Here is a 27,922-nt window from a genome sequence, read left to right on the forward strand (position 1 = left end):
TTGAATTGACCCTTTGATCTGTTCCAATAACTTTCATCAAATTGTGTTTGCAGAAAATTAGCATTGCCCAGCCTTCCATCAGGGACATTGATAGACGAAGTTACACCAATGACTCTGCACCCAACAGACAGCTTATTAAACAAACCTGTTGTCCACAGGAGCAAACTTCAGCTCATGACAATGTATTCTCTGCAGCCTGCAGAAATAGCCAAAGTGACCATTTTTAACCCTGCATATCCTGTGAATAACGAGAAAAGAGTCCAATAAATAAGCACAATAAACTACCACAGCATGTACAACTTGATTTTTGGCCTGATACTTATATATAAAAAAAAAATTATGGTCTGCTTATTACTATTTTTAAAAGCACTGAAAATACTAAGATGTATGTATGCAGCTATATAAAGCTGCATATGTTTGAAGTGATGCCAGAATTGCATTAATGATTTTTTAAAATGCTGATGTACTTGAGAGAGAATCTGTATCAATAATAGTTTGTGTCCTTGATACAACCATGACTGGTATGCATCTTTAAACCGAGTGCAGTGTTGTGGCAATCAGAGACCTTGTTTATTTAGTTGACGTGCTAACTCCAAGCTTTTTTTCTAGGAAAGATCTGAATATAATTTGTGACGTATTCATTGAGAAAGCCAACACTGGAGGTGTGTTTATTGCTGGAAGGGTGAACAAAGGAGGTCAAGATATTCGTCATGCTGAAGGCTTATTCTTCTGGATCTTTGCAGACGGGAAATATAAAGTTACAAATGATCTCCGTAAGTCATTTTTTTCATTATAACTTCTTGTATAGTTGGGCTTTTTTATATTCCTCATTACTTCATCAAGAAAATTGCTTCCCTGTTCGTACACTTTCCATCGATAAATAAATAGGCCATAATCCGTAAGGCTAAGAAAGCAGTATTCTGATTTTTTTAGTGGTGCCTGCTGTAGCCAGAAAAGAATGTAATTTTTTTCACCTCAGTTTGCCATTACATTTCAGACCATTTTTATTTGTGACATCTTGGCCACCTTTTTCTCCCATAATCAGTTGCAGCTCCCAAAAAAAGATTTAAAATCACAACTCAGAAAATACTAGCAATGCAAAGCAGGTCCAGCAGCATATCTGAAGCAAAGGTAGTATGTTAACGTCGTGATGCCAATTAGTTGTTTTTTAATGTCTGCGTGGTCCTTTTTTTTTGGCTACTTTTAATTCTCTTGCTTTATTTTCAAACAGCTGTTACCAATGTTTTCTGGCTTCAGGGAGTATTTTTATTTCTCTCATACTTCGACGATTCATTTATTTAAAGATTTTTTTGATGTTAGTGATAGCTGCTAAATTCGGGACATCTAATTCTGCTCTAGAGCTTTTTTAACATCAGATAATCTGTACTTATCTCCCAACTGTCTGTTCGAGGGATCATTATAAATGCTAGAGCTGCTAGAAAGTGAACTTGATAGAATGAAATTATTCAATCTTGCACAAACCAATGACATCTGAGTCCAGTTCCTCTACAAAATCAAAGTAAAAATGATTTGTATTAGAATGAGAATCTTGTGTGGAACATGGAAGTAATTCTACAGCAACAATCTCATCATTTTCTTTATTATTGGCATTGTTATCTGTTGGTAATTGCAACTTTAAGCACCTGACCAACTACTTCAACAATAAAATCTAACGAGATATTTTTATTTGCTAAAAATCCAGCCAGGTAAAGATATATTAAAGTATTAAAAAAGGTAAAAACATCCTGACCGTTGCAACACACACAAGCATGCAAACATACAAGTTACAAAGTAGAGGAGGTTAACCGTTGGCTAAATTAGGATTCAACAATAAAAGGCAAAGATATAAAGAGTTCACTGATTATGAATCCTTCACTGTTGTTTGTGGCTGAGGCAATTCTCACCACTACCTTCTCAAGAGCAATTAGGGATGGGCAATAAATGCTGGCCTAGCCAGTGACACCCACATCCCGTGAATAAATTATAAAAGAAATAAAACTAATCATTGGTTTTTTTTCCCCCTTGGAATCACTGCTTTGGAATTTGAAGTCTTCTTTAGAATTTCTCTGTATGCTGTCCATTGAATGATATTAGCAGGCAGGGTTCACTTTAGTTGAGAGAGAGGCAAGCAGCTTTTTTGCTATTTTAAGGTGTTCCTTCTCCAGCCTGCCCAAAGCCAGCAGGGCTTTTGTAATCAAAGACTTTCAAAAATCAGAGTTTTGGTCTTGTGATGACTAGCCATTGATACACAACGGAAAATAATCAACAGCCTATTCATGCTAACAGAGGAATTTCTGCCTCCCATGGTCAGAACCATCGACATACAACAGAGGCAGACAGTGGTCCTTAGCATCACATTCCCCTTGTGCATAATCAGTTTTCATTTCCAAATGTATCAATAATCAGTTTTGTTAGTTTTCCTTTGTTACCTGGCAGCCTGTTGCCTGGAGACAAAGTCTGAGGCCTTATGGTCCTTGCTGTTTTGGGGTAAGTCCTAACAAAGGTAGGTGTAACATTCCATAAGGATGTCATCTAGGCATGTCCGTGGTAATCTACCTTTGAGAAACTTCCAGAAGCTTGGCCAGCTTGCAGTCCCAAATGTCAGGTGACCTGTGGTAGCCATCTTAAGTCAGTGTCTTTGTTTTTAACAGTTGAAACTGCCTTTTAAAAATCTTGCAAATGTGAATCCAGCAGATGAAATTAGAATTTAGTATTTGACATCAACAAACTTCCTTAACAATATGAACACAGGACACTCAATAAAGGCTCTCAAAAATGCTGCAACACTAAATCAGTAAAAGAAGCTTGTCTGAGAAACTTTATAAAGGAACATTGAACTTGGTTCAGTTTGTAAGATATCATTATCTGGTGAGACTGTTAATCATTCAGCCCGGGCAGCTACGTGAGTTGCACTAAGCTTTAGCAGCAATGTAGATTCTCGCCTGAACAATTTATAGATTTTCTATGTCAGCTGTCATCAGACAGGAAACCTGCTGTCCTTACCGGTCTGGCCTACATGTGACTCCAGACCCACAATGTAATTGATTCTTAAATGCCCAGAACCTACACCACATGGACTGTAGCGGTTCAAGAAGGCGGCTCACCACCAAGGCAATTAGGGATGGGCAATAAATGCTGGCCTAGCCAGCGACACCCACATCCCACGAATGAATAAAAAAAACAAATGAGGAGGCATTGAGGAACATTTCCTGGCTTGAGGAGAAAAATAATTCCTGTGATTCCACCTGTATTTGACTATAATTGCATTAATGTTTCTAAATTTAGGCCCTCCTTGACCTCCAGATCTCCATATAAGGACTCCATATAAGATCAAACAGTTTTGCCAACCATGATAGTTTTCAGAAGACAGTATGATTTTGCTCATATTATAAAATGTTTTCAGCGTCCAGCTGTAAAGTTCATCTTGGGTAGAAGGGGCCTTTTCTTGCTTCTATGTGTGAGTTGTTTGCCCTCCAATTTTCTTCAAAAAAGATCTGGCTTTTGTAGAAATAAGACATCACATGATAGAGAAATATCTTGTGTGGCTTTTGAGGATCATATTCTGAAATGGAGAGTATGCTGTACTCTGTAGTATGCTGAAATGGAGAGTTTCCCCAGATCGAGGTTGAATTACATTTAAAGAACAAATATGTACCAAAGATATGTTTATCAAGCAGTTTCTTTCGGCATTTTTTAAAATATTCTGTCCTCCATAAACAATCCCAGGTCAGGTATAATACAGGTTCTGAGAGAGTAAAAGTCTGTATACAATGCCTGAGCAACATGTTTTCACACAACCTTCACAACTTTTCACACCACCTACTTACATCAATGAAATGCTTCCATTTACTCCACCAGCCATTATTGTGGCCTATAATTTCATTTACTGAGGGACTCAACTGATTAGGTGACCTCTCATTCGCACAATTTATTTTAAAATTCTTAAAATATCTGGGACTACATGCATTTACCTTTTCAATCTGAGTTAGATTAGATCCTAACTCCAAGAGGCGAAAGGATATTTCTAATTTACTGAGAAATTTTGTCGCACTGTTACATTTTAAGTGCTGCTGACTGGCAATGGAACTAAAGCAATGATTTTCCGTTTTAACAAAATTAAAGTGCCCTAATTATCCCCTCCATTAGTAATGATCCACTAACAAAAGCATGGAAGTAAAACATGCAATTGTATCATTGACCTTTAATGAAGAGAAAAATGGGCATACTTCCCTTTTCATTCAAATGATCTTCATCCCAAGTTGAAAGGCCTTTCTGTGAGCATTATTTAATTGAAATATTAACAAGAAACATTTTCAAAAGTAAAACTTGTGTTTCAGAACTGTCTGCAGACTAATATCTGGCAATTGCTTCATTCTTGCAGCAGTTAATAAATGACTTTTATCTTGCAGCTGGTAAAATTGTGTTGGCTTCAGGTCAGTCGGGTACACGTGCAGGAAAATGGCATACTCTCACTCTTAGCATTAAGGTGAGTGTGGTATAGTTTATTTTTTTTTAAATAAGCTTGTTTCTTTATGGAATTCAGATACACAACTTCAAATTTTATTTGTCTTTCAAAGGAAAATTAAACACAGGAAATTTCTGGCTGATGAGCAGAATACTGATTTGTTTTTTTAATTCTCCAATCTTTAAGAATTATCCTGAAGAATTTGCAGAATCTTAGTAACACGAAGCCCATATGTTTGGTATTTTGAGGTGACTTACCATTGTTAAGCATCTTTAAAATTCTAGTTTATCACTTTCAATACAGACGTTCTCTAACCGCTTCTCTACTTATAAACTGAAAATTACAATCTAATAACCAAAGTTACATTTGCAATGAAGAACATTAAGGCTTTAACATTTCTAAGCAGCCAAGTTTAATAGTTGTTAAAGGGATTCTTTGGTCAAAGTGGCAGCATTGCTACCCCCACCCCAGATCTTGCTTGGGTTTCCATGGTTGCTATCACCCATGATACCTTTTTAGTTTGTTAAACTTTGCACAATTTAATGTGATTCATAAATTGCATAGAGGGGAAGAGAGAAGGTTAAAAAGAAAGCTTTTTAAATGTGATTTACTTTCTCCTATTAGCAAATCCTAGAAACTCTTTTCCAGTTTAAGCAATTGCTGGTAGAAACCTTGTAGCCAAATCTAATGCAGTTAATAATATTGCAAATCCCCCTATGTTCCTATCTGGTCAAAGTAGTTAAGCAATTTTTTTTCTTTCATTCTGGAGATATTTGTATATTTACTGTCATTGGGTGATTTTGCAGATGCTGCCATAATAGTTCAATGAAAATAGGATATAAACACGGAGAGATCTGGAGCTATTCTGGCAGGAAATAAATCATCATAATTTTTAAGTTTAAATTTGAAGTATTTGAGGGATTCTACTTACATTTTAAATCAAATATTAAACATTTGTAAAGTGAATCACCAATATTTATGAAGAACCAGAAATTGTATATACAACTATATCAGGTTGCTGTGAAGAGAACTATTTTAAGGCAGTAATTCACCTTTAATTTCATTCTCTTTCAGGACAATGTAGCATATGGACTATTGAATGGCTATCCACTGTGGAAGGGTGTTCGTGTGCTCAAACCACACAATGGCTGGGCAGCTATTGGAACACGTACCTTTGAACTGGCTCAGTTTGATAATTTTCACATACAGGCTAGTTAACTACAAATAAATTCATTCCTACAAATCCTAAGCATGTGATAAATCAGCTATTTGCTCCATTTGTAATTTTGAAGTGCCTTAAATGAACAACATTCAATTAAGTTTCTCTGCTATTGTACAGTTAAATATTCCAGTGGAGGGTAACTTAATTAAGCTTAACAGGGTGCATAAATATTTCTTCTTTTAAAAATTCTAAAATTTAATATTCTGTTATCAATATTGTAATCAATACTGATAACTGTTGCAAAACACATGCTGCTATGACCAATGGAATCCAACTTTAAAAAAAAGCTGTATTTCAACCAAATGTTTCTGGTTAGATATGTAATGCAACTATCTGAAGTGTCTACTGAGAATGAAATTCAGCAAAACAATGGGATGGTACTTCCTTGTTACAGGAACTCAGTTTACAAGATGGAATTGGTAATTCCTTTGTTCACATTAACGTCTTAATGCTTGTCATTTCTTTTCAATTCTATGTTTTAAATCTGGCCTATTTCTGGATTTCCAACTTTGATTTTCTAATGCAAACGTAGCATACTGATGCTCAACGATGAAGATATAGATCTTCCAATCACTTTATTTAAACTGATTTTCCTCCAACCAATAAAAATACCTTGATATAACTCTTGCAGCGTGTTTTTTGTTTATAGTGCTTGGTTTTGATTTTTTTCTGATCTGACACATTTTAATTTTATGCCTGAAGTTGAAGTATATCCCAATAGCCCAACAGTTCTGTATTTTATGGGAGATGGGGCCTTTGAGTGTTGCACTTGTCATCGCCGAGTAATTTGGCTTAGATTTACTTCCCTTGTACCCTCGCCCCAGCTTGGGCTTGGTGGTGTTCTCTTGAGGAAATTTCAAAAGACTCACGACCCTCTGAGAGAAAAAAAATTCTCATCTCTGTCTTAAATGAGTGACCCCGTATTTTTAAACAGTGACCCCTAGTACTAGATTCTCCTACAAGGGGAAACATCCTCTCCACATCCACTCCGTCAAGACCTTCAGGGTGTTAAAGATTTCGATCAAGTCACCTCTTACTCTTCTAAACTTCAGTGGATACAAGCCTAACCTGTCCAACCTTTCCTCATAAGACAACCCGCCCATTCCTGGTATTCTAGTAAACATTCACTCAACTGCTAACATATTTACATCTTTCCTTAAATAAGGAGACCAATACTATACACAGCATTCCAGGTGTGCTCTCACCAGTGCCTTGGACAACTGAAGCATAACTTCCTTACTTTTGTATTCAATTCACCTCATAATAAACGATAACGTTCTATTAGCTGTCCTAATTACTTGCTGTACCTGCATACTAGCCTTTTGTGATTCATGCACTAGGACATCCAGATCCCCCTGAGCTCTGCGATCTCACCATTTAGATAATATGCTTCTTTTTATTCTTCCTCCTAAAATGGACAATTCCACATCTGCCTACATTATGCTCCATTTGCCAGGTTTGCCACTTTGTAGCCTCCTTGCATCCTCTTCATAACACGTAAATAGGTAGGAAAGTAAGTTATCAGCAAATTTAGCAACCATACCATCTGTACCTTCATCTAACTAATTTTTATAAATTGTAAAAAGTTGAGGCCCAGCACTGATCCCTGTGGCACACCACTCGTTGCATCCCACCAACCAGAAAATGGCCCATTTATGGCTACTTTCTGTTTCCTGTTGGCTAGCCAATCTTCTATCCATGCCAATATGTTAACCCCTACACCATAAGCTTTTATTTTCCACAATAATGTTTGATATGGCACCTTATCAAATACCTTCTGGAAATCTAAGTACAGTAAATGATGGTATTAACACATTAGAGAGGGATGGCCTAAGTTCAAGAAACCAGAATGTAGAAGCAGTTTGGGTCGAAATGAGAAATGATACAGGCAAAAAGTCACTTGCGAGAGTGGTGTATAGGCCCCCTAATTGTAACTACATGGTAGGACAGAGTATAAAGGAAGAGATAATGAGAGCTTGTCAGAAAGATACAGGAATAATCATGGGGAATTTTAATCTACATATAGACTGGAAAAATCAGATGGGCAAAGGTAGCCTAGATAAGGAGTTCATAGAATGTCTTCAGGATAGTTTTTTGGAGCAGCACATTCTCGAGCCAACCAGAGAGCAGGTTATACTTGACCTGGTACTGTGCAACGAGATGGGATTAATTGATAACCTCATACTGAAGGCACCGCTAGGTAGCAGCAATCATAATATGATTGAATTTTACATTCAGTTTGAGGGAGAAAGGAATGGATCCAAGACTAGTATTTTAACCTCTTTTTTCCCCCCTCCCCACTTTTACAGACAACAGCTATTAGTAATGATTCAGCTACACCCATTGTTATAAAACCATGTTTAATATGAAAAATGGCTATTTATTCAATGGGATGAAACCATAGGGTAAGTTTTTAAAAGACTGGCAACAGTATTTTTAAGTGACCTAAACAGCAATTCTCAAAATGGCTGAATATTTACATAACAAATTACAATTTACCCTGCAAATTACAAATCTATCAGAAGAAGTTATGCTGTCTAGAAGTGGCCCATTAGGATAATCAGTTTAAACGAGAATGAATGGCTCACCCCCTGAACTATTCACAGACATCTAGATATAATCAGTTTATTCAGGTGGGTGCGAATCGAGCTGTTAAACTCAAATCACTTTGGACAATGGACCCCAGCTGAGGAGAGGACTCCGCTGACCTGTAATGAGGAATCCCCAGCTTGCTATGACCATATTGGTAACTGGCTAGTTTATGAATGGGGTTCATGCGATAGTAAGCTAACCCTTTTGTGTTAAAAAAGACAGTGCTTGTCCAGAGACAGACACCATGAGAGGGTAACAGTGAGAAGAGAGCTCACGGTCCCTCTTTCTCCAACCATTCTGCAAGTGTGTGCCCTGCCTGTATATGACCAGCCAAACACTGCAAGCAGCATCTTCAACATAAAGCAAACAGCTGCTGACTTCAGAAGAAAAGACCAAGATAGACTGTCAAGAGTTTATTCCCCTCTCTACAAAATCTGGAAAAAAATTACTGAACGCAGCTTGAAATCAACTGATGCGTCAACCCACAGGGTATAATTATCTTTATTTTGGACACTCAAACAATTTAACTTAACCTCCCTCCTTGTAACCTGCATCTGTGCATGTGAATATCTTGGATGCATGTATGAGTTGGAGTGCTTTTATTATTTTTTATCTGTGGGGTGTTAGCGACAATAAACACGATTCCCTACCTGCCTGTGTGTGTCTTTTACAGCCACACCATTTTAAAAGATCAATACTCACAAAATTGGCAAGCAATTAAAAAAAAACTGTTTAAAAAAGTATTTTAAAAAAATAACCTGTTGTGGTCAACCGAGAGGCAGGAAGTGAGGGGAGCCATTCTACCACTTCTCACCTGGTGGTAACACTGTTTACGCCTCTTCTAGACCCATCTTTTGTTTCTTATTCCATTACTATCGTCATTTGCCTCACACCAGTTCTGAAAAAACATCATTGACCTGAAGCGTTAGCTCTGTTTCTCCTCCACAGATGCTGCCTGACATGCTGAGCATTTTCCAGAATTCCCTGTTTTTATTTCAAATTTCCAGCATCTACAATATTTTGCTTTTGTATATAAACCTGTTGCCTATTGCAAGGTAACTATGGATTCTTGGCACTAGGTGGCACTCTTTTACAGTCAGTCAAACTAGCCATTTTTCTCCAGTTTCTTGAGTGTGTTGTCTATGCTTGTACCCTTGCAAATCACAGGAGGAGCAGCAGTGGTGAGAATAGCCTACAACGTGGCCTGCAGTTCTTTCTAGTGCTGTCGTAGGGAGGAAAAAATGAGCTGGATTCTGGATGTACCTGTGGTGGTTCTTTGCTGAATCCTTTACACGACTGCACCATTGCTGGTGCCAGCTGATATCGAGGTGCTTGATTAATCTGTCCTCTTTTTTTTGGTTCTGTGTGAGCTATCTGATAACTAGCAGCTGGTCAGTTTGGATAATGTCTGAGAAACAGCTCCCTCATGTTTACCTAGTTATGCCATACCCCTCTTGTTTGACACTTCCTCAACACGCCCTGTCATCTGCATCAGAACAGACACAGGGCTGCCCTGCATCAGCGTACTGTCTAGCTGATTCTCCCCAATGACGGCAGGGCAGACTCACAGATGTTGAAGTTCAAAGAGGGAATTTTAACCTTGGGACTAGCCAGGAGCATGGCGGACGAGCTTGGTAGTGCATGGGAGAGCTGGAAGTCCGGGTTTTCTGCCACTAAAGTGTTTAGGGAGATGCTATTTGTAATTTTAGCTCCCCAGTATGCGTGTGATGACACAGACAGGTTCCCCTCCCGGAAGTCAGTCTGAATGGCGGGCTTGGCTTCCACTATGACGGAGAACATTGGAGAAGAGGCTGTAATATTAGGTAATTCCAAGCCCGACCTTGTGAGATGCTGGTCAGATCTCAGGCGGGCATGCTGATCCGGAGTAGGAGAGAGCTTTGGGACTGGGAGGAAACACTGTACTCTTTGTGGCTGTCTGAGGTTGTCCTCACCTTGCTGGAGTTGTCAGTTTTGCTGAAGGAAATACTATTGCACTGAAATGTGGATTCCTCAATACTAGCTGAACTACCTTGCAGGATGCTTCACACACTATGAAATTCTCAGAACACCTGCCTGTTCAGCTGAAGGCACCCTGAAGCTTATTTTATGTCCAATTCCTTCCTGTTCCTCTGCTGGCACCCTGCTTAGTATGTGTTTCACTTGGTCCTGTCAGCCCACAATCTGAATTGGAATAGTCAAAGCCAATAAGCAGGAGCTCACTGCAAGTGATGTGAATGGAGTTGTGTGTTGTGAAGTGGTAGGATTAGCATCCTCTTGACTGAAACTTGTTTCTTGGAGATACCAAGAGAAAAAGAGGAGCAGGCCTTAGAATGATAGCAGCAACACCTCTTCTAACAAAGGTGACATGCCAAGCCACGCACTGCTATGATATTGGGAAGGAAGTAGCAGTATTTACGGGTACTAACCTATAGATGTTCTCCTGCATGACTCCCACCAATGTCACCAACATTTTCCAACCATCAATACAAGGGATAATTTTCTCTGTGTGGGATAAGGGCTTCAGATTCTCCCTTAAATTATTGGTATCTTTCTCTTGCAAGCATAAGCAGATTCATGAAGTACTTCAAAAGTGACAAACCCAAACATTACTATGAAAGTGGTCACCCAGCCTCCTCAAACATGAACAAATGAGCAAGTAGTCAGTCAGTGGTGACAATATTATTCGGTCTTTGTTGTGTGATTGGAAGCATCGTCAATGAAAGGTTTCTGCGGAAGCTGGAAATTAAAGGATTTCAAGAAATGTCACTCCTTGTAAAGCACAGTGGCAAACTTTAAACCAGCTCCTCTGCTGGCGATCAGATCATGGTTCAATCTACATTGCAACCAATGAATAGACAAGCCATGCAAAATCACATAATATCCATGACGTGTGTGGGTTTTGGGGGAAGTAGGGACAGACTGCCGGGGCCACTGGGGAAGGAGAGAGTGTCTGCTGGGGCCAGGGGGAAAGGGGTGGGGGGAGAGGCTGACGTGTGCATGCGCGCGTGTGTGTCCCTGTCCCTGTCCCTGTCCCAGTCCCAGTCTCATGCACGCGCATCCCACACACCAACAGGTATTCATACCGACTCACACAGTGGCCGGGATTTCCTGTGCCCGCCGGGGTCGGGTGTGTTTGGTGGCATGAGCAGGCGATATGGTGCGATCACTTTCACAACGGCGTAAAACCAGTTTGCAATCGTCCACTCAGCCCGCCAACGGAATGGTCCAGCATATAAAAGGCGCGTGAACTTGGCAGGCTGCACTTTGAGGGGAGCTTGGAGGTGAGTGCACAGTAACGTTGTGCAGCGCTTGCCAGGGTCACCTGTTGGACTTCAAGCTTGAGGCACGTTGTTGGGGGAGGTGGGGGTGGGGGTGGCGGGGGGCGGTGGTCAACGGCTGCCTTGCAGTTGAGGCAACTTGTGGCGGGGGGATGGGCAAAGGGCAGCCCTGCCGTTGAGGTGACTTGTATTGAGGGGTGGGGGGGGCAAGGGCTGCCTTGTGGTTGAACATAGCGCACAAGCATTCGGGGTGGGCAAGGGAAGCAGCCAGGCATTAGGGGCAGCTTTAAATAAAGTGACCATTCCTCTGCAACTGAGACAGTTGGAGCATAGCCATTAACATGATTGGAGTCAGGCTTCTAGCTTATCTGTGGAGGCGGCATCTCCACAGATGCTGTCGGACCTGCTGAGTTTTTCCAGCAGTTTTTGTTTTTGTTTCAGATTTCCAGCATCCGCTGTATTTTGCTTTTATCCTAGCTCATCTGCCCACTCAAGCAACACAGAGGCATCAAAGTGCCACCAAGTGCTCCAGAGGTTTTCAGGCACAGACTGCAAAGTGATGAGCATTTTAGTGGGCTGCAGAACAGTTGTACGAAAGCACACGGTGTACAGTCTTCTTGTTCAAGCTGGTCATGGAGTAGTCACTGCAGGAGGCACTCACAACTCTTTGCAATGTCATCATCCCCGTTTAAAACAGCCTCCCCCATGGTTCGAGCTAACAGTGCTGCCAGAAAGCAGTCCAATAGGCAAAGCTGCAGCCAATCGGCCGGGTCAAGGAGATGGGTGGGGTTTCGGGCAGCCATGCAGCGCGCTAATCTCTGGCCATCTGAGTGGTGGCCAGCACTCTCCGGGAAGCGTTAAGGGGCAGTCGCACTGAACCAGGACAGGTTCTTAGTACACCTGGAACCAGGACAGCCAGGATGCAAGAGCAATTGGATTGCACTCACGTGGTGCTCGGGTTTCCATGGCAACACACAGTCAATAACATCAACCACAAGGGATTCCATTTGCTGAATGTGCAACCACCAGAAATGCATCCTGCAGGAGTTCGCACAGTTTCCAGGGGATGTGCATGACTCCTATGTCCTCAGTTGGTCACAGATTCCAGAAATCTTCCAAGGTCCACAGAAGCTGCAGGGATGGCTCCTCGGGGACAAGGGCTAGAGGCCGTGCCTGATGACACCCATGCGGCGGCCTCAGGCTGCAGCAGAGCAATGGTATAATGAGGCTTATGCAGCAGCTCGCAACTTGGTGGAGCAAACCATCAGAATGCTGAGAATGAGGTTTCGGGACCTGGACCGGAGCCCTGCAATACAGTCCGCAGAAGGTGTCACGCATCATCGTCGTCTGCTGCGCCCTTTACAACCTGGCGCTGCAATGGGGAGAGGAGCTGGCTGAGGAGGAGTCGGAGGATCTGGGTGTATCCTCCAATGAGGAGGATGCTGATGGGGATGAGGGTGAGGAGGTCCACGAAGGTGACAAACACAGGGATGAGGCCCTCGCATTGGCTAGATGAGGCAGACGTGCTCGGGAGGCCCTCACAGCTGCTAGATTTGTGCAGGATGATGACGACATGCAGTGAGAGACCCCATAGATCCTCACACTGCATCTATGAACGTTTGACTCCAGCCTGGCTTATGGCAGCACGCGTACCCTCTGTGTTAACACTCCTGTCATGGAGACGCCGTGGAGGCCCTAATAGTCATGCAATTGCAGGAAAGGATGATGATGACATGCAGTGAGGACACTCCATAGATCTTCACATAGCCTCTGAGAATGTCTGACTCCTGTCTGGCCAAGGGCTGTTCACTTGCACTCTGTGATCAGGGTCAGATCATAGAGACACAGTCATGAAATTTGAGAAGCGTCTGATGCTTTGCCTTCAACACCTGAGCCCTACAGGAGCACAGCATCACTGGTCACAGATGCTGAGGAGATGGGGGCCAGCCCCATCTTAAAGATGCTGAGAGCACACAGAGAGAATGACGGAACTCTGTGACACCTGCCCAAAACTTTCTGGCAGCAATGACAAGCATTGCCGTGGTGCAGGCATCAGTAATGTGTCTGGGAGTGTGAGGCTGGACCATCACATTGGTCTGAAGGCTGTACAAAGCACAGGGAAGGGGCCCTGGACTGAGACACCTGCCTTTATCTTGTGCAGAAAGGTTTCACATCTGAGTGACATGAACACTGCTCATCAGAACAAGGAGCCACAGGCAGGGAGACATTCTTGGGAGTTTATTGGCAATAGCAAACAGTATATACAAGTGATTAATACCCGTGCCCAGGCTGTGCAACTAATTCTTTTTAATTTTCCTAACTCTCCCGCTACGTCTTGGTGCTCCCCGGACATCCACAACAGAGGTGGAGGCAGCCTGTTGACTGCTATGCCCTGTCTGTAATGACCTTGGTGGGCATCCTCCAGAGGGCCAAGACATGGAGGGCCCTGATCTGCTTTCAGGGTCCTGCTGTGTGGCAGTGGCACGCTCCTCGGCCTGTGGAGCCGAAGCTGCTGAGGTCACAGGAAGAGGGGAATCGGATGGGCAGGACACTCTCGGAGTCACCTGGATGGATGGGCCCAAGTGTGCAGCTGCTGATCCTCCTCCCTATGGGTGCCCGGAAACCCCAGACTTACTCCTTGAGGAGAAGAGGTAGCTGGAGTGAGATCGAGCTGCCGGGCACCCCTCTTGCATACACAGTGTTGGAGGCCAACTATGGCATCATGGAGTTGAACCCATGCAGCAGTGCAGGAGCATCGTCCTGGACCAAGGTCTCCATGGCGACTGCCATCCTACCAGTGTTGACCTCGGTGCATTGGCACGCTAGTGTTATCATCTCAGACTGAAGGCGGACAGACTCCTCCATCGTGCCTTGCAATCTGAGGAGTACAGCAGACATCCCTTCCTGATGTTCTCGAGCTTGCCTTTGCAGTTCCAGCAACTGTGACATGACTGAGTCCAGAGGCTCATCACCTGACTCGGACTCAGAAAGTTTCTAGCCTCCAGCAGCCCTCTGAGTGCCAGACATCTGGGAAGTCCCTGCTAACGCCTGCTGTAGCTCAGACAGTGTGATGTGCTCACCAGATTGTGATCCTGAGGCTATTCTAAAGCTAGATCCTGCGCTGGTGGAGGGTGTGGGTGAGCGCAGTGATGGGACTTCAAGGAGGGTGCTTTCAAATTCCTCTTCAGAGGTTTCTTCAGGGCTTGATCGGGGGCCCTGGGCTATGGACTCCATCGGCTGTTTCTCAGATGTCCCTGCGGAAGCAAGGGGAGATAATTAGTGCATGGCAGTGGCCTGTGAAACAGGACACATCACTCACAGCATGCTTGTCTGATGGATGTTGCACTGCTGGATCCTCACTCTGTAGAGCACCACCGACCACACCATCAGCACAGAACTGGTCCAGATTGTCGCCGGCCAGCTGGATGGCCCTGTTTTCAAAGTCCGTGAGGACCTTGATTTCAGGCATTCCTCCACCAGTCTGCGACCTCTCCCTCTTGTTGTGTGCCAGCTTGTCCTGCATGAATAGAGATGGAGAAAGTGTTACCAAGTTACCTGCCAGGCCAGATGATACGTAAGCCTGGCATGTGTGGGTGGTGAGCGGTCCCATGTATGGGATGAGGACAGTGATGGTGATTGTGAGAGAGTGAATGATGATGTCCCTTGCACTGGCAGTGCGTGAGGGTCTTGTGGATATGTGATAGCTTTGTGAGTTGAGAGTGATGATTTTTTTTTGTTTGTGGGATGTGGGCATTGCTGTCCAGGCCAGCATTTATTGCCCATCCCTAATTGCCCTTGTTCAGAGGGAATTTTTTTTATAAAGAGTCAACCACATTGCTGCAGACCTAGAGTCACATGTAGGCCAGACCAGGTAAGGACGGCAGATTTCCTTCCCTAAAAGACATTAGTGAACCAGATGGGTTTTTATGACAATCGTTTCACGGTCATCATTAGACTTTTAATTCCAGATATTTATTGAACTCAAATTCCACCATTTGCCATGGATTTGAATCCAGGTCCCCAGAGCATTATCCCTGAGTCTCTGGATTACCAATCCAGTGACAATACCACTATGCCACCGCCTCCCTTGCCTTGCTTACTTTGACTTACCCTGACTTACCCTGACCTCCCTTGACTCACCCTGGCAGAACGGAGGAGATCACTCATCCTCTTGTGGCATTGGGTGGCTGTCCTCTTTTGTAGGGCGTTGGCGCTGACCGCCGCTGCCACCACCTCCCAAGCCTGGCTGGTCAGGCTGCTGCCCATCCTGCAGCCAGAGCAGGGGTACAGGACATCCCAGCAGGACTCCACAACATCCAAAAGCCATTCCAGTGACATTTCACTAAACCTGGGAGCTGCAGTCTTTTTGCCTTTCATGAACATCTTCTCTGCAGCAGTCATGGAGCTGGAAGCATTGATGTGTGGCGCGTGCAGCCTGACTTTAAATACGGTGCCCAGCGTGATGAAGTGGCAACGCGATGGTGGGCGGGCAAGTGAGAGCCCGCCCGCCCACCCGCCATGTAAACGGCGTGTTTCCCGGGAATGCATAAATAATACAGCAGGTTTGGCATGATACAGCGTGAAAACCCGCCATCACAGCCGACGGGTAAAACGTCGTTTCACCCACCCCCTACCGTACATCTGGGACAATTCCACCCAGTGGGTGAGTGTGAGCGAGTGAGCACCCTGAGGCTGACCGTGATTTAGACACAGACACTCTGACCCTCTCACACTCTAACCATCATCTTCAGAAATTACTTTTTTAATACTATCAATGTATCGCTCTGACACTGCTTTGTTCTTGCTTAGCAAGCTGTTTCTTTTCTTCTTACTCAACTTTTTTGCTTTAAATTCATGTATCTTTCTGAAATTTGCTCAACAGCCCCTCGAGTGAGAAAGAAAATGGACCCCCGTGCAAAAGGGCTGGACCATAGATGGTCTAAAAACGATCTTTTACATAATTCAGCATCCTTCCCACTGCATCCAAGCCTGAGGATGCTGGTAAACAAAAGCAGAATGAATCAGGCTCTTGGACATTATTGTTCAGGCCAAAATTCTTTCGTGAGATGCACTTACATTTTCACCTTATGTTGGTTTACTATGGAATAAGTTAAGAGTTCCCAATTTTCAGCAGATTTTATAGGACATAAATTTCATTACAGATGGGTACCTATGATTTGCAATATACTGGATTTGAAGCCCTTGTCATCTTGGACACAAAATGAAAGCTGTGCTGGAAGAAAGTGGACTGATGATTCAAATTCATAGGGCAGGATTTTCCCTTCGTCGAGTGGGCTCGGGAAGGGCCACGAAACGGACAGCTGCCCGCGATCAGGCCCCAACCGTGATTTCGTGCTGGCTGGCCAATCAGCAGGCAGCCAGCGTGAAACGTGCGCTGAAAGGCTCAGCGTTGCCGGAGTGGGGGCAGGAAGAGGGTGAGCGCTGAAGTCTGCGCATGCGTGGGGGAGCGCGCGCTGACAGCTTCCTGAGGGCACAGAGCTGCCTCAGGGAGCTGAAGATTTGGACAAAGGAAAGTGAAGATTTAATAAATGATATAAACATGTCCCCCACATGTGACTTAGTCACATGAAAAGGAACATGTTTAAAATGAAGTGGAAAAGTTTTTTTGCGTGTTTTACTTACCATTGGAAACCTCATCTCACCCGTGGATGAGGTTTCATAAAAAATGCAAAGGCTGCCTGGCCTATTCGCCTGCCTACCAACCGAACAGTTGAGCGGGCAGCAAAATATACAACTTAATTAATCACTTAAGGGCCTTAACAGGCCTTTTAATTGTGCTGACTCTCGCGCGCACCAGTCGACTGAAAGATCACGAGTGCACGATGACGTCGGGACGCTCACACAACGTCATCGCACATGATTTTACACCTGATCGGGTCAGGCACGCTCCCGCCCAGTGAACATAAAATCCTGCCCATATACTCGTTCGCATTAAACAATGTCTTAACCTCTGAGTGATATTGAAGGATTTAGGAACAGGCCAACTCTTTGTTCTGTTAGGATTAGGGTTAGGGGCTAGGGCTAGGGTTAGTGAATGAATCCTGTGTTGTGTGACAGGAAAGGAGGAGAGGGGAAGTTAATCACCTTTTTTGAGATCTTTGGGATATTTTTGTGATTCCAGCTGATGAGTTTCCTTCATGATCTATGGCTCTGTCTACATATGGGTTAACCGGGTTGCAAAATGGAAGAAATATAGACATCATTTCACATCAATGTTTAACTAAAAGAGCAAGGTTATTTAGCATTTAATCAATATATTTCAAAATGTTCACTCATCTGTTTTTGATGCACCCAGAGCAAGAGTTACAAATAGGCATAATGAAATTGAGCTCTTTTTGGTTGATATCATGATTGAAGATTAAAAAGCCGTGGCAATATATTAGTCCACACACATTCCTTGCTGGGAATAGGAATCTGTGAAACATAGCAGGTGGAGGTGACAAGCCCACTCTTGTAAATGTGCACGTATTTAATAGACGAGAATTAATATTTCAGAATTCTGAATCTATATCTATCTTACATCCATGTGCACTTGCTGCCCATGCCACTTGACATCCTGTTGTCATATTTTTGTTAACATTTTCCATTTCTATGTCCACTCTTGTAATGGAATATTACTCCGCAAACATGTCACTGTGCAAGCCAGTGGCTAGATTACTCATATTGGATTTTTCCAGTTTTCAGAAATGCTTTGAAATTTCTTTTGCCACTTTTTCTTCATAAACTGAAATTTCTATTGCCCAAAGGAAAGGTTTTACCATAATGAATAAAGAATCACAATAACAGGGTTGCATTTATTGAGTAGATTGTTATTTGTATTCTGATGCCTTTATTTAACTTTTTATTTGAGGCTGGAGTTCCTCCCAAAAGCCTGGCTTTAGAGTTGATATTTTTGCCAAGACCCCTGTTGTTACGAACTAAATTTAGAGTGAGCAGGCTGAGCGTGTACAGTTTATCATATTTCCCAGGGCACATCAGTGCCATTCATTCAACTATATGGAGAGAATTACTTTTCTCTTGCTCTTAGCCATTTTAGCTGGAAAATAATTCCACCCCATTTAGACAAGACCTTTCAAACTTTGGGCAAGATACTATGTGTAGGTCATTCACCTGTCCCTGAACTTCAAGTGGCCTATTCAGGGGGAGTTCCTGGGTGTTCCTCAAAAGTTTTTCCCCTTTACACACTTTAAAGGCCAAAATGTATTGTGTGCACCATTTCGCAGCCTCTGAAGGACCCAAGGTAATGGAATAAGGCAATCAATCATTGAGGATCAGTTCTGATGAAATGTTAACTCTGTTTCTCTCCATGGATTTTGCCTGACCTGCTGAGTTTTACCAGCATTTTTGTTTTTATTTTAGATTTCCAGCATAAGCAATATTTTACTCTTGCAATCATTGAGGGGGTTGACTATCTGCTCTAGTCAGAATAGTGCCAATAGCAAAAGAAAAACCTTTATAAAGAAAAAGGCCTTTTCATTGGTCTCTTCGGATCTCCAGGAGTTTCTGCCTCAGAAGGTTAATTGGGTCCGGGTGGCCATCATTAATGTGACCTTGTAGTTGTCAACAGCCTGCCCCACCTAAGCAAACAACTGTTTGATTTGGGATGGCATCTCTTAACTAGGACATGGGCAGTAACTAACACTGGTGTATTAAAGCCCCAGCAAGCCTGAGACTCCAATTCACACAACCTTTGAATTGGAAGGAATAAGAAAGCTAAACAAGCATTTTCTTTCCTCATTCTCATTTGAATTATGAAGTTGTGCTTTGAAAGCAAACAACCACTTTGATAGCAGATACAAAGGTAGGGTACAGGCAAGCTTTATGACAATTAAGAGCCCTCTGTCCTCTTGAAGCCTGCGCTTTGAGGAGAGTGATTAAGGGTAAGATGAGTAACAAGGCAAAAGTGAGAATAATGGGGGTAGGAATGTATTTTAGAGGGAAGGAGCAAGCGGTAGTGATGGGACTGAGGAGCTGGTAAGAAGAAAGTGTGGAGCATGGTGGCAAGGAACTGGAAAAGGCCCCATTTTCCCCACAATCCACACCACACAGTTAGTCTGCAGTCTTTGGCTCTTTCTGCCACCCACCAGCTCAAAACTAAAGAGAAAGAAAGATAAACAAGAAGAATTGAGGATAGAGAAGTAGAAAGGAGGAACAGAAGCATGAAGAAAACACAGATGGGTTTGAGGTCATGTTTTCGGAGTTACCTTATGCAATACCATGGGAGATCGACTAATATTTAAAATCCTGTCTGCTCACACTTACTGTTAACCTTCAGTACAAGTTCCAAACTCCACATTTATAATGGAAACTTTGAGTTTAAACTTATCACACGGTAATTAAAGGTTTAGCATTACTTCCTCACTTTTGTACCTTATTTATAAAGCCAATGATCCCTTCTGCTTTTTTAAACAACCTTCTCAACTTGTCATACCACTTCAATGATTTGTGGAAATGCATTCTTTTGTGTTCCTGCACCTCCTTTGAAATTGTATCATTTGGCATATTTCGCCTGTCTTCATTCTTCTGATCAAAATGTATCACTTCACACATCTTTGCATCAAATTTCACCTGTCACAACTTTGCCCGTTTCACCAACCTGTCCACTTTCTCCTGAAGTCTCTGACCATCCTCCTCGTTGATCACTACATTTCTGAGTTTAGTAACATCTGCAAAGTTTGAAATTGTGCCCTGCGTAGTCAAGTCCAGGTTGTTAATACGTATCGAAAAGAGCAGTGGTGCTAATACCAACCCCAATGGAACATGCCTATATACTGCCCTCCAGTCAAAAAAACAACCTTTCACCACCACTCTATGTTCTTTCCATCCTTTGACCAATTTTATACTGCCATTGTCCCTTTTATCCCATGGGTTTTGATTGTGCTAACAAGTCCAATATGTGGTACTTCATCAAAAGTCTTTTGAAAGTCCAATTACAAAACGCCCATCCTCTTCAACAGAAAATGTATTCAAGTTGTTCAATCATTGATTTGCCTTTAACAAATCTGTGCTGTCTTTCATTCACTAATCCTGCTGTTTTCTATTAACTGTTGCACTATGCAATGCTAAATCTGTTTCTATAAACTCTCATGTCAGCCTTGGTTCAGTTGGTAGCATTCTTGCCTCCGAGTCTGAAGGATGTCGGTTCAGGTTCCATGCCAAGTATTTCAGCTGGCACACCTAATGCAGTACTGTGGGAGTGCTGCACTGTCGATGGGCAATCCTAGGAAGAATTGTTTAACTCAGGTCCCGTTCACCCTCAGGTGAACATAAAAAGTCCCATGGCACTATTTTGAAAAAAAAAACAGCAGGGGAGTTCTCCCTGGTGTCCCCACCATATATATCCCTAAAACAACATCATTAAAACAGATTATCTGATCACCATTTCATTGTTATTTGTGGGACCTTGCCGTGCATAAATTAGCTGCTCTGTTTCCTACAGCGCTTCAAAATTTTCAAAAGTACTTAATTAACTGTAATGCACTTTAGGATGCCCTGACATCATGAAAGGCACTATATAAATGCTAGTCTTTCTTTCTTTATACCTATCCCCATCGTCAGCACACCAATGAGTGGTTAGCTTGCACTCGATAAACTGTTACAATCTCTACAGAGGGACTAAAAATGTACTTTTTCTACTCGCTGTACCCTGGCTTTACCAACCCTGCATACAAGACTTTAGAGCAGGTTCTATGAGGCCTGAGTGGCTCTAATATGGTCAGGTATAGACAAAGTTTTCAACTGCCTGCAAGACCTTGTGAGGAAAGATAACATGATGCAGTTGTTAATTGTACAGTAGGTAATAAATTCTGTGGTGAGAAAAAATTGCAGTGCTGAAGTATATAACACTTATCCAAATAATTGATGAAACACTCAACACTAAACTTGCAACAAATGACTCAACCATCACACAACACTTGAACATACAGGCTAGGCTGACACTCAGGTGCAATGCTGAAGGTCGACTGAAGTTTTGGAGGTGCCATGTTTTAAGAACGAAAATAATCTGAGGGCCCATCTGCTTTTCGTGATGAATATTAAAGATTCCATTTAAAGAGCAGGGAGTCATAGTCACTGTTTCTTCAATCAGCAGCACCAAAAGAAAACAAGATTTATTCATTTTATTGCATTTATGGGACCTTGCTGTGCTTTTAAAAGCTGCAGCACCTGCTACAAAGTTATTATACACCGAGGTAATTCACTGTATGTGAAATGTTTTGAGCTGTGACTAAAATACTATATAAATATGTCTCTTACAGTTAAGATTGAATAGTTATTTGAAAGCACTGCCAAGCAGCAATAGGAATCGTAACAATGCAATTTGCTTTCACATGCGACACACAACAGAGGTTGCATTTTAATGCATTTCTTGCATAGATATCTAAACAATTTTACATGTACAAATGTTATAGTAAAATAAAGTTCAAGAGTCACCAATTGTGTGTTTTACATCATGAACTAAGATTGACAATTATCATAAGCTTCTTTGCAATTATCCCCTTTAATCTGTCATTCCATCATGACATTCACCAATGATAAAGCTGATGGAAACACAGATTTTGCAACCTCTTTCAATACTCATCTTTAGTTCTTCAGTAGAAGTTTAAGGCATATGCAATATGCTACCGTAACTATTCGTTGTTACCTATGAAGAGAGCATTCCTGAACCAGGCAATTTATTAACCTAAGAGATTAAATGATGGATGGGTTATTTTTCAAGACAAAGAAAAATTAGCTTGTAAACATCTTGGTATGGTTTCATTACTGTACATAATTTCATATGAATTTAATGATGACCACTTACAGTGTTGAATTAAATTGGCATAACGTACAATTACTAGACTTTCAATGCAAGCTTTCACTATGCTTGAGGTCAGAGTTGGAAGTTAATTATTGAAGACAGCCTAACAATGCGGGGAAGCATAGCATGTTCAACTGATTGAATGAAATGAACCTGATTATAACTGTTCTTCTGTATGATCACTTGCTGTGAAACAAAGCACCTTGACAGAATACGGATGGAATTTTTCGTGCCTGCTGGTGTTGGGCGTGATTGGTGGCGTGAGCGGACAATATGGCAAGAAGGCCAAACATCAGTTTCACAGCATTGTGAAACCAGTTTGCAATCGTCCGCCCTGCCTGTCAATGACGGGCCACGTTTCCTGCTGTCGGACATCGGGAACCTCATGGTAATACATCTGCGTATCATTATAAGCCCAGACCACCAGAATCATCCACTAATACTGGATCATCCGAGCATTTCGGCATGATTGCACACTGTCATGTTTCACAACAGCATTTATAAGGCATGCACTTGGCACACTGCACTTTGAGGGGAACTCAGAGTGAGTGCACAGTAAGGTTACACAGTGCTCACCAGGCTCGCCTGTTGGACTTCAAGGCTGAGGCAACTTGGGTGGGTGGTGGGGGCAAGGGCTGGTAGAGCACAAGAATGTACAGGGTAGGGAGGGAAGCGGCCATGCATCAGGGAAATTTTGTATAAAGTATAAAGCTGAGACAGTTCAGATGCAGCCACATTGACATGCTTGGAGTCGAACCTCTAGCTCATCTGCCCACTCATGCAATGCAGAGGCATCAAAGTGCCACCTAGTTCTCCTGAACTTTTCACCCCTTGGGCACACACTGAAAACTAATAATCGTTTTAGTGGACTGCAGAACAGTTGGACGACTGGGCACGTTGTACAATATCCTTGCTAAAGCTGGCCATGAAGCTGTCACTGGTGGAGATGCTCACAGCTCCTTGCAATGTCATCACCCTGGTTTGGACCAGTCTCCCCCATGGTTCAAGCTAACAGGGCAGCCTTGCAGCGTGGGTTAGGAGAATGCCTGTGCCTGAGCTGAGAGCACAGCTTGCAGTCCAGTGGGTGGAACTGCCACCAATCGGTCAGGTGGAGTGAGGCAGAGGAAGGTGGGGTTTCGGGCAGCCAAGAAGCGCACTAATCTCTGGCTATCCAAGTGGTGGCCAGCACTCTCCGGGATGCATAAAGGGGCCTTCAGACTTAACCAAGAGAGGTTCTTAGTACACCCATGCTAAACCACGCGTCTTTCTCTTTCACCCTTCAGGAGGAGTACATCAGGAGCATGGAGCCTGGTGACCTAACTGTATGCCTCATGGCATACAGAGAGCGGAGACGAAGGAGAAAAGAGCAACAGAGGTGGCTGGCTGGGCAGAGGGAGGAGCAGCACCTCAGGAAAAAGGGACGGGTGGGGCTCCTGCACACACTGCTGAAGAGCCACAGTGAGCCGATGCTGGTCAGTGCCTAGCTCGACCTAGGATCTATAGATGACTCCTTTCATTCCTGCAAATGACCGAGAACCAATGTCACTGAAGACTGTGCATGTCTAGGGAACTGGCCAGTCACATCTGCCAGCTGCTGCAGGATTTGATGCTACGGGGACATGGAGGTGGTCATGAAAGTGACCACGATGCTCAATTTCTACGCCAGTGACTCCCCTCAGAGATCCACAGGTGACCTCTGTGGGATATAGCAAGCCTCTACCCACAAGTGCATCCATGAGGTCACAGATGTCATCTTCACGGAGGCACACAACTTTGTGCATTTTGCCTGGGACCAAGAAAGCCACGACGCAAGGACTCTGGGATTTTCCCATAACTCAGGTTTCCCACAGGTGCAGGGTGCCAGCGATGGTGCTCAGATCTCCATTGTAACAAGCAGTCAAGTGTGTCAATCGCAAGAGCTTCCATTCACTGAATGTTTAGCAGGTGTGCGACCACCATAAACGCATCCTGCAGGGCTGCGCACAGTTCCCAGGGAGTGTCTACGACTCCTACGTTCTCAGTCAGTCTCAGATCCCTGAAGTCTTCCAGGGTCCACAGAGGCTGCAGGGATGTCTTCTCAAGCACAAGGGCTACCCGCAGAGGCTGTGGCTGATGACACCCGTGCGGTGGCCTCAGACTGCAGCAGAGCGAAGGTATAACGAGGCTCTTGCTGCAACTCGCAACTTGGTGGAGTAAACCATCGGGATGCTGAAAATGGGGTTCCTGCAATATAGTCCACAGAGATTGTACATGTCATAACCTGGCGCTGCACTGTGGAGAGGAGCTGGTTGAGGAGGGGATGGAGCAGCTAGACATCTCCTCCAATGAGGAGGACGTCAACGGTGGTGAGGGTGAGAAGGTCCTCGAAGTTGATGATGCCAGCGATGAGGCCCTCGCACTGACCAGACCAGGCAGGCATGCTCAGGAGGCCCTCATAGCTACTAGATTTGTAGAGGATGATGACGACATACAGTGAGGAGACACCATAGATCCTCACATTGCACCTGTAAATGTTTGACTCCAGTCTGACTGATGGTAGCGCACATAACCTCTGTGGACAATGCTCCTGTCATGGAAACATAGCAGAGGCCCTAATAGTCGCTCGATTGTAGGAAGATGATGACGACATGCAGTGAGGATACTCCATAGATCTTCACATAGCCTCTGTGAATGTCTGACTCCTGTCTGGCTGAGGGCAGCTCACTTGCGCTCTGTGATCAGGGTCATATCATGGAGACGCAGCCATGAAACTTTTAAAACATCTGATCTTTTGTCAACCTTCAGCGCCTGACCCCTCCAGGAGCAAGGCATCATGGGTCACAGATGCTGAAGAGATGGGGCCAGCCCCACCTTAAAGGTGCCGAGAGCACACAGAGAGAATGATGGAACTTTGTGGCGCCTGCCCACAACATTCTGGCAGCAATGACAAGCACCATCGAGGTGCCGGCATCGGTAATGTTTCCAGGGAATGTGAGGCCGGACCATCACTTTGGTCTGAAGGCTGCACAAAGCACAGGGAAGAGGCCCTGGACTGAGACACCTGCCTTTAGCTTGTGCAGGAACCAAGGTTTCACATCTGAGTGACACAAACACTGCTCATCAGAACAAGCAGCATAGGCAGGGAGAGATTCTTGGCAATAGTTAACATTATGTGCAAGTGATTAACGCCTGTGCCCAGGCTGTGCAACTCCATCTTCTTAACCTTCCTAACCCTGCTGCTACGATTTAGTGCTCCTCGAACATCCACAGCGGAGGTGAAAGCAGACTGCTGTCTGTGATGACCTTGGTGGGCATCCTCTAGAGGTCCAAATCCTGTTGGGCCCTGGCCTGCTTTCGGGGTCCTGCGGTGTGGCAGTGACACTATCCTCGGCCTGTGGAGCTGGAGCTGCTGGGTTCACAGGAAGATGGGATTTGGATGGGCTGGGCACTCCTGGAGTCACCTGGGTGTATGGCTGCAGGGTGTGACCCTGCTGATCCTCCTCCCTATTGGTGCCCGAGGGCCCCTGGCTGACTCCTTGAGGAGAAGGGGAGGCTGGAGTGAGATCAAGCTGCCCCACACCCCTCTCGCGTACATACTGTTGGAAGCCAACTATGGCATCAGTGATGGAGTTCAACCCACGCAGCAGCGCAGGATCAATGTCCTGGGCCAAGGTCTCCATTGCAGCTGCCATCCTACCAGTGTTGACCTCAGTGCATTGGCATGCCGCCACTATCACCTCAGCCTGAAGGCGGACGGACTCTTCCATCATGCCTTGCAATCTGAGGAGTGCAGCGGACATCCCTTCCTGATGTTCCTGAGCTTGCCTTTACAGCTCCAGCAACTGAGACATGATCGAGTCCAGAGGCTCTTCATCTGACTTGGACTCAGCAGATTTATGGCCCCCATCAGTCCTGCTGTAGACCTGCGAAGTCCCTGCCCCCAGCTGCTGTGGATCAGACTGCGCAATGTGCTCACCAGATTGTGATCCCGAGTCTACTCTAAAGCTAGGTCCCACAGAGGCGTGTGTCTCTGCGCGGGTGGAGGGTATGGGTGAGCGCTGTAACGTGACTTCAATGGAGGTGCCTTCAGATTCCTCTTCAGAGGTTTCTTCAGGGCTTCATTGGAGGCCCTGGGTCGTGGACTCCATCGGCTGCTTTGTAGATGTATCTGCGGAAGCAAGGGGAGATAATTATTGCATGGCAGTGGCCTGTGAAACAGGACACATCACTCACAGCACGGTTGGCTGATGGATGTTGCACTGCTGGATCCTCACTTGGTAGAGCACCGCCGACCTCACTGTCAGCACAGGTCCGGTCCAGATCCTCGCCGGCCAGCTGGATGGCTCTGTTTTCAAACTCCGTGAAGACTTGATTTCAGGCATTCCTCCACCAGTCTGCGACCTCTCCCTCTTGTTGTGTGCCAGCTTGACCCGTATGAATAGGGATGGAGAGAGAGTGTAAGCAGGATGCCTGCCAGGCCAAATGATAAGTATGCCTGGCATGTGTGGATGACAAGTGGTCCCATTCATGAGATGAGGACAATGAAGGTGAGTGTGAGAGAGTGAATGGTGATGTCATTTGAACTGGCAGTGAGTGAGGGCCCTGTGGATGTGTGATGGGTTAGTGAGTGCGTGAGTTGAGAGTGATGAGAAGAGTGACTCACCCTGGCGGAACGGAGGAGATCGTTTGTCTTCTTTTTGGCACTGGGTGGCTGTCCTCTTTTGCAGGGCGTTGCTGCTGATCACCACTGCCACCACCTCTCATGCTGGGTTAGTGATGTTTCTGCTCCTCCTGCAGCCAGAACGGGGATAGAGGACATCACAGCGGACCTCCACTGCAACCTAAATGCGCTCAAGGGATGCGTCATTAATGCGGGGGGGGGGGGTGGGGGGGGGGGCTGCAGTCTTCTTGCCTTTTGGGGTCATGTCCTCTGTGCAGCAGTTGTGGGCTGGAAACACTGAGAGGCGCGCGCGCAGCTGTACTGCATACATGGCACCCGGCGCGAGGAAGCGGCGAGGTGACGGTGTGGCAGGCGAAGGAGGGCCCGCCCACCATGGAAACGGTGTGTTTCCCGGGAATGCATCATTAATGAATTGGGACAATACAGTGTGAAAAGCTGCCACGGTGGCCGGCGGGTAAACCATCCTTTTTCTCACCCACTAACACGCTTAGTGCAAATCTGGGACAATTCCGCACCCCCACCACCACCACCACCACCACCGCCCAACCCCATCTCCTGTTGGCTTTACACTATCCTGAAACTTTGCAAATGTTTCTGAGATGAGACATCAAAATGCAATTCCCTGTTCAGAAATAATGGCTGCAGCAGACATGGACTAATAGAATTTCCCCAGAATATACAGCCAGCAGACTGTTTAACAAGCAGGAGAGTGATCAAGGGCAGTGCTGCACTGAAACAGGCAGCTGACGCTGTTTGCCCTCTCTGTCTCCCCTCTCGGATGTATCGCGCCCAAATTTGCAAAGTAGCCATTGACATACATATACTGACATACATGTAGTGATCCTGTTGAAGAAGATGTGGTGTTTAGGGTATTCTAAGCTCTTTC

At 44.4% G+C, this 27,922-nt stretch overlaps 1 protein-coding gene across 3 annotated transcripts in view; it reads left to right on the forward strand.

The window, feature by feature from the left end:
* Nucleotides 1-6,309, forward strand: part of LOC144692974 (galactocerebrosidase-like) — a 62,994-nt gene extending 56,685 nt beyond the window's left edge. For all 3 annotated transcript variants that reach the window (XM_078562182.1, XM_078562181.1, XM_078562183.1), the window contains 3 exons: nucleotides 610-773; nucleotides 4,410-4,486; nucleotides 5,540-6,309. In XM_078562182.1, the coding sequence (XP_078418308.1) occupies nucleotides 610-773; nucleotides 4,410-4,486; nucleotides 5,540-5,683 (385 nt within the window). In that variant the 3' untranslated portion in view covers nucleotides 5,684-6,309. The remainder of the gene's footprint in view (nucleotides 1-609; nucleotides 774-4,409; nucleotides 4,487-5,539) is intronic.
* The last annotated feature ends 21,613 nt before the right edge of the window (nucleotides 6,310-27,922 follow it).

The sequence above is a fragment of the Cetorhinus maximus genome, chromosome 18 (genome assembly GCF_964194155.1).
Source record: "Cetorhinus maximus chromosome 18, sCetMax3.hap1.1, whole genome shotgun sequence".
In the NCBI taxonomy this organism is placed as follows: domain Eukaryota; kingdom Metazoa; phylum Chordata; class Chondrichthyes; order Lamniformes; family Cetorhinidae; genus Cetorhinus; species Cetorhinus maximus.